The sequence below is a fragment of the Phaethon lepturus genome, unplaced genomic scaffold, assembly GCF_000687285.1.
Source record: "Phaethon lepturus isolate BGI_N335 unplaced genomic scaffold, ASM68728v1 scaffold40965, whole genome shotgun sequence".
Classification (NCBI taxonomy): domain Eukaryota; kingdom Metazoa; phylum Chordata; class Aves; order Phaethontiformes; family Phaethontidae; genus Phaethon; species Phaethon lepturus.
Genome location: NW_010540569.1, coordinates 12,624 through 19,792, shown reverse-complemented (window position 1 = coordinate 19,792; position 7,169 = coordinate 12,624). Strand labels below are relative to the sequence as shown.

The 7,169-nt window shown below is 50.0% G+C and overlaps 1 protein-coding gene across 1 annotated transcript in view; it reads left to right on the top strand.

The window, feature by feature from the left end:
* Positions 1-4,759: 4,759 nt before the first annotated feature.
* The window catches only part of LOC104621084 (pyruvate kinase PKM), a 14,655-nt gene continuing 12,245 nt past the window's right edge, over positions 4,760-7,169 (top strand). The window contains exons 1-3 of the mRNA XM_010287475.1: positions 4,760-4,856; positions 5,068-5,237; positions 5,626-5,717. Of these exons, the coding sequence (XP_010285777.1) occupies positions 4,816-4,856; positions 5,068-5,237; positions 5,626-5,717 (303 nt within the window). The 5' untranslated portion in view covers positions 4,760-4,815. The remainder of the gene's footprint in view (positions 4,857-5,067; positions 5,238-5,625; positions 5,718-7,169) is intronic.

Here is a 7,169-nt window from a genome sequence, read left to right as displayed (position 1 = left end):
GGGCATTAGCTCGCTAAACTCCCCAGGCATGCGGCAACCTCTTTATCCCGGAGAGAAGGCCCCTTCTGAATTAATTTTTCTCCCGTAATTACGCCTGCCTCAACACGTCCGATCGATTCGGACAGCCCCTTGAACTGTGGCGAAACCTCTGAAACGTGTTTAAACCCTCTTTGCAGGGCTAGCAGGGAATGAATAGGGCTTTTGTCGGCGGACAATGGCAACCTCCCGACTGTCTCCTCAGATTAATTAAAGTAGACGGCAATCTCTTAAAAACCTGCTTTGTTCTGATAAGGCAACTGCTTATCGACGAGGCCCAGGTTAACAGAAATCAGTGTTTGGCGGAGGTTTTTGTGATGGTAAATGTCTTCACTTTTTGGCTACCTTCTGCTCCTGTGAAGGGCTGCTGCTAATCGTGACTCGCCTTAGCCTAAAGGTTGGATGACAAAGAGGTTTTTTTGGTTCCCCAGATACCTCCGGGGAAACCCGAGGGCTGCTTGTGCAACCAGGAGTGCTTAATTTAAAAAAAAAAAAAAAATCAGTCCGAAGCCCAGAATTTTAAACCCCGCATTCCATTTATAGAGCAGAATTTAGGCTAATTTAGAGGAGTTCAAGTCCCGTGGCCTAACGGGGCATACTGATGCCAGCTCCTTTCCAAACCGTCGCCAGATGAACGAAGGCCTTTTCTGCCCGGGCAGGAAGCCTTGCTGCGAGCCACGTGTTTGAAGCGGGGACTCTTGCCTGTGAAACCCTTCCGAGAAACTTCACTTTCGCTAGATAACGAGCTTGTGGAGCCCGCTGCGCTGCCTCCGAGCCCATTGCTTGAGTAACCTGCGTTTTTCTTGACTACCTACATCTTTATCTGCGCAAAGCTGTAAATTTTACAAAAACCTTAAGTTATTTGCGTTAGCCAATAATTGGCTAACCACCACAACACTGGTGTTAATTCTGTTTCCACGCATGATAATGTAATTTAATAGGAACAAGACGTTTCCCAGGGTGGCCGGACCATGTGCTGGTCCTTTATCGGCCGTTGTTCTCCCCGGGGGAAGATGGTGCTGGGGCCGCCGCAGCGTGTGGTGATGGATGGCACGTAGGGAATGGGGCTGCAGTACCTTGTCGCTGCCGCCCGCAGCTGAGTGCGCAACAAATCTCCATCCTGGAGCTGGGGATGCAGCAGAGGGATGTATAGTTCCACCTAGAGTTGTATTTAAATGTAAAAAAAACCCCCAAACTTTCTTTTATCATGCAAAAAAGGTTTTTTACAGTTTCCTTGAAGGCACCTAGGTGGTTTCTGCGGGTGGGGGACCCAGCCTGAAAGGCTCCTTGTCCTCTATCGGAGCAACATGCTGCAAGGTTAAGTAAGTAGGTGTGCCCACGCTACAAATACCCTCGAGATAAGTCTGTCTTGTCACCAAACATCTGATGCTTGTCACCTCTACTCCCTTAATTTTTTTTCTTTTTGTTAAGCCTCCTGTAGGCCTTAGCCCACTTTGCTAGACTGTCCTATGTGGATCTGACAGCTAATCCATCTACATGTAGGGAACGTGTTGATGTCTCCTAGCATGTAGGGAAAGTGTTGATGTCTCCCAGCACTGTGCGGGCTGGCCTGACCTTCCCGGCTGGCCCCCACACCTCGTTTGCTGAAAAGCCGGAGAGGTATCTCTGTCGTGGAGCTGCGGCTCGCTGCCGGGGGGAGCGTGTGCCTGGCCGGGAGCGTGTGGTGTCTTCTGGGTCCCGTCCAGCGTTGCAGAAGAGATGGCATTTTGGGGTGGCCATCTTGTACTTGCGTAACTGAGTGCCACCTCCTGCAGCAGCCACCCAGGGGAGATGTGTTGTCCTCCCTCTCTGGCAGAGGGCTTGACCAGCCTGTCTGCTTCACTGCAGAGCTGGATTTTTTTGTTGTTGTTGAGTCCGTTTAGCTTCTAGAATGAACAAAGCTGATGCTTTTTTAGGCTTTTTTCAGGGAATCTGAAGGCCTGCTGGGTTTCGTAACCCTGCCCTTCTCAAATACAAGTGCTAACTCAAACCGTTTCTGCCTCTAGCCAGGGACACCTGGGCATGAGCAGCCTTGTTCTGCGGCGTCAGCGAGGTTGTGTAAGTGAGGCTGACCAATAAAACCCGAATCATCACCCGCTGTGAGCCTCCCCGCTGCCTGCCTGCAACTTCTACAGGCAGTAAAACGTCTTTGGCCGGCATGGCGGTGGTTAACGCTGCTCCTGCCTGGGGACAGTCCCTGTGAGACCTCGCCACTGCAGTTTCCACTTCCCTTCGTCACTGATAACAGCAAAGGCTTGGCCCAGGGTGGGGATTGCTGCTGCCTCTCCTTTCTCCCTCCCCGAGGGCAGCTCTGGAGGTGCTGTGGATTTAGCAATTCTCAGGATGAGCTGGCTGGAGTTAGTCACCTCGCTACTGCAAAACCGGTCATCCTGACCTCAAATGGCTCTTTCTAGAATATTCAAGAACTGGGGAGATAGCAGACCTCTTCAGGATACCCTGCCTGAAGCACAGGCAGCCCAAGTAATAAACTTGGGGATTTAATTGTTATTCCTTGAGGAAGGAATTTGGATTTATTCAGTGCTGGAAACATTCAGGCTCTGCAGGGTATTACTTACCCCCCTTCCTTGCTCAGTCCAGACAGAGCTTTGTGCCTTCAGGCGACCTTGAAGTCCTTGCTCCTCTGTTTGATATTTTTTTTTTAAAAAAAGAGCAAGTCTGGAGTAGTGGGAAATGCCAGACATTCCTGTTACATTTATAAAACTGATCCTTCCAGTAGAATTCAGTTGGTGCTTTGTAACTACATGGTAGTGGGAGGCACGAGGAAGTATAAAAAACTGAAGCAGCTGGTAGCAGGGCACGGTGCTGCGGGCAGATGGGTATTTGGGATACTTTTGGCTGGTGCTGTGTTTTTGCTCTTGTTCCTTGACAAGGTCACGGTGTCTCCGATTAATTTTTCTGAGCTCACTGAATTGCTGGAAAATCTTGTGAAAGGAGGCTTGTGACTCATGACTGAACTTTTCTTTCTCTATATATTTATAAAGACTTCAGGGGCTTTAAAATTATATTTGCAAATGACTTGAGTGGGTGGGGGATTTCCACGAGAGAGAAAGGGAGAACTCACCTGCCTATTTTGAAAAACTTCCAAGTCATGCTCTGGATGCAGTTTCCGTCTCGGGATCCCGTGGTTTTGTGTTCCTCTTGTTCCCAGAAGCTGCGCAGACCCGCTCACCCATGTTCGTGTGGAGGTGATTTCCCAGCAAAGGCTTATTTTTTTTGGCATCTAGAGGAGCCGGCACCGCTCCGCAGGTGTCGGAGGATGCAGCAGCAAGTGTTAGAGGGCTAAAACACAATGTTTCAGGTCTGACCAGCGGGTTTTCCTGTAATAATGGGACTTTGTCGGGCTTTTTATGTGGGCAGACCTTCTTGTACTGACTCCGGTGAATCAGCAGCTTCTGGCAGGGCTGAGGGAAAGGAGACTTTGCCAGGACAAATTATGGTTTTCGCTGGCCTGACTCCTTTATGCCGCATGGGAGCGAGGCAATGGTGAGTCAGGGCTGCCTGTGAGAGGATCCGCACGATCTGCACGTACGTGGGGAAGGTCTGCAGAGCAGAAACGGCTGAGGGGAGGAGCGCCGGCGCGAACGGAGCCTCTGCGGCACCCAGCAGGCACATGGCAGGCTGGCAGGGGACCTCCCTACCTGTTCCTTCCTTCTGGTCGGCCCTACTAGCTTTGACAAAGCTTTTGGTTTTGTTAGTGCCGCTGCCTCAAAGCTGAATCCACTGAGCTAGCTGGTGTGCGCAGCTAACGCCATTTTGTGAATTACTGGGGGGGGGTGGTGTCCGCTTGGGCAGCCGTGTTTCTACGAGCACCACGCTAAAGGCATCTCTCATGGGTGATCTCATAGGTGAAGGCAGCTTATGCTGAAAGAGGAGCCTGCTTTGAATATCCCCTCCATGCCCGGGAGATGAAGTTTGAAGTCAAACCACTGTTTGACTAGTGATTTGCCTGTGCTGGTAGCCACCTTACATAACTTTTTTTTTTTTAACCAGAGTCTTTTTGAATGCAGGCAATCTAGCCTGGGCAGGTCAAAGAAGACAAACGGCTTTTAGCCTCCACTGCTACTTGAGAACAAAATTATTGCAGTGCGGCCCGAGGTGCACAATTAGAAATGCCCGGGGGCTCCAGTGCTGCTGGGAAATGAGTATCCTCCCATCCCAGCAGGCTGTTAAGCTTGGGTTCAGCTTCCGCTTGAGATTGGGGGCAGTTCCTGCTGTTGTGGGGATGCTCTAGTCCTGTAGAGGCAAGCAGGAAGAAGAAAAACCCCTCTGAGTTCAGAGGGGTTTTTTCATACAAACTTTGAAAAAAGAACAACAAACCAGTTTTAAACCTTGTGGTGGTTTTCTGATGCCCTGGGTGAGGGGCATTGCAGGGCATGGGGGGAGACCTGCAACATCTTCAGTTTGAAGAGGGGACCTTGAATGTATTAAAGAAATCTTCATTTTTTAAAATATGTTCTCTGCCAAGGTGTTGTGTTTAATCAACTCAAGTCTACTTGTGGTACAGGCTTAAAGGATGGGTTTTAAGCTTAGGCGGACTTTGCCGTGATTAGGTGCTTCTCGGCAGAAGATTGCCCGCATAAGAAGCGTATCTGCAGTCACGCTAGCGCCGAGCTGCCCCGGTCCCCACTTGCGATGGGAAGAGCAGTGGAGGCCTGTAGGAGAAATGACTCGAGCTGGGAGGGAGGAGGCAGAATCTCTGCCTGCGCACTGAAGTGCTTGAATTTTGTTGCGTTGTGTAGCTCCAAGGGAAGACTGGCTATGAAGAGAAGCTATGAAGGGAACATCTGCATAGAAGGCAGGTGAGCTTTGGGTGGTCTACGTGGGGGATGACATGGAAATAGAAATGTCTTGCCTGTATCTACGACTCTCAAGTAGGAACATAAAGATAGTTTGACCCAGTAGCAGCTTTCTTGTTACCTCCATATTCATCACGTGGGTGTGTTTGGTGTCTCTGCCTGATGAGCAAGTCTGAGTGATTCCTAAACCTGGCACCGCTTTCTTTTCTTCTAGACACAGGATTCCAGCGACAATGTCGAAGCACCACGATGCAGGGACTGCTTTCATCCAGACCCAGCAGCTGCACGCTGCCATGGCGGACACCTTCCTGGAGCATATGTGCCGCTTGGACATCGACTCGGAGCCAACCATTGCGAGGAACACCGGCATCATCTGCACCATCGGTAGGCGATTCCTAGATAGGAGAGAATAGCAGCTGTGAATCCCTGTGTTGGTGAAACTTGTTAGGGAAATTGTGTGAGAAGGCTTCTGCTTTCATCCCTTGCCAGGGCTGAACTTGTGTGTTGAAAGAACATGACTTTCCTGTGTCTGCCTAACCCATGTTATTGCTAGGAGTGACTTGAGTAGCCGGGGAAGTCGGAATTGCTTAGGTTCTGTTGCGCTCCTCAAGGCCAGTTAAAACAGTATTTGCTGCTGTAGAGATGAGCTGCCTCAGCGCTGAGCAAGTCTGTGTCCGTTATACCTTTTCTCTTCCTTACAAAACAGCCTGGTGTGTGTGAGTTACCTCATTATTTCTACAAAGTTAATATTCAAACTGTTTCTTCCTCCTAGGCCCAGCCTCCCGCTCGGTGGAGAAGCTGAAGGAAATGATTAAATCTGGAATGAATGTTGCCCGCCTCAACTTCTCTCACGGCACCCACGAGGTAAGGGTGGGGTCTGAGCTGATAGGGTCCTGGCCAAGCCTTGCATGTGTGTCTGCTGACCCTTCCCCTCACGTAAGAGGGAAATCCAGCTTAGTCCAGACTGGCCTTAGTGTGGGAAGGGAAAACTTCGCTCTGCTTTTGGGGAGAGCGTGCTGGTTGTACATATCGAGCCTGTGTAATTGCTGATAGTGTCAAGGTGCGCTTTCTGAGCAATTTTGAAAGCAGTTCCAGTCGGTTCCACACCCTTTCTCTGTAGCAGGGAGCCAGGTAACTGATACCTGACACTTGTGTGCCAACTGCTTGCCATGAAATCCTTCAGTTCTTCCCCACATTCTGCTGTTCGCTGTACAAAGCTGCCGCTTCTCAGTTAATAGCGGGAGCTGAGGATGTCTGTTACTGGTTTGCTGTGCACCTCTGCAGGAGTACGAACTATCAGTTGTTCGTCTCGCTTCTTGTTTTATTGCTGGGGTTTTTGCAAGCAGGCAATCAATGAATAACCTTCTCTCCAAAGAAAACTGCTAGCGATTTGAAGTAATTACTGTGTGTAGTTGAAAGAATTGAACTCCTGGGTTTGCTTGGCTAACCAGCTGCTCCGGTTGTGTTCCTGGCAGGCACGAGGTTAGCACCACGGTACTTGGGAGGTGGTGCGGTGAGCTTATAGGAAATAAGGTCAAAAGAAATCAACGCTGTTTGTGGCAGACAAGCCCTCATTGATATAAATAGATGAGGTCCTCAGTGATACAGGAGGAGCCAAGGATCCCATTCCAGGTTGCCTAGAATGCCACCCTGAGCTGTCCCGCTAAGTGTGTTTTTTTTTTTCCCCTGGCTGCCCTCCAGCTTTCAAAATGTCAGGCAGTAGCCAGTAGCAGCTGTAGGTGGCTTTACTTACTGAACCGTGAGCCTTGTGGTGTGTAACAGCTTGGCCTCTCACCCTCATGGCCTTTAAAGGCCATAGGGCACTGTCAAAATCGAAAGGTCTGATGCTTAACTGTGGAGAACTGTCAGACCTTGACTAAACACCCTGGAGTGCTGTCGGTGCATGGGCTGCAGTTAGCAAAATCTTGCCTGAAGAAAGGGTAACGTGGAATAACTGCCTTTCAGTAGTCAAATGTTGCTGGATGGCTTGGCGGGGAGTTGGTGGCCGGGCTGAAACTGGGAATCTTAACACCGTTACTGCCTGGCGGAGCTGCCGCTGTGGTTAGCGTACTTGTTAGCTGAGGTTGAGGAGAGGGACTGTGGCTTTCTGCTTTGGGTGAGGTCTAATTGCACGTTTCATACAGATGAGGTTAGATTGTACAGCAGAGACTGGTCTTGCTGTCATCTCCTGTTGAGTTTTTGACTGTCAGCCGAAGCCAGTCTTGAGTTTGAGTCCTCTCCTGGTTTCTCTGAAACACTCCAGCTTCCAGTGAAGCCCCAAAGAGTCTTCATCCGTTGTGACTGCTTTGGTTCTTG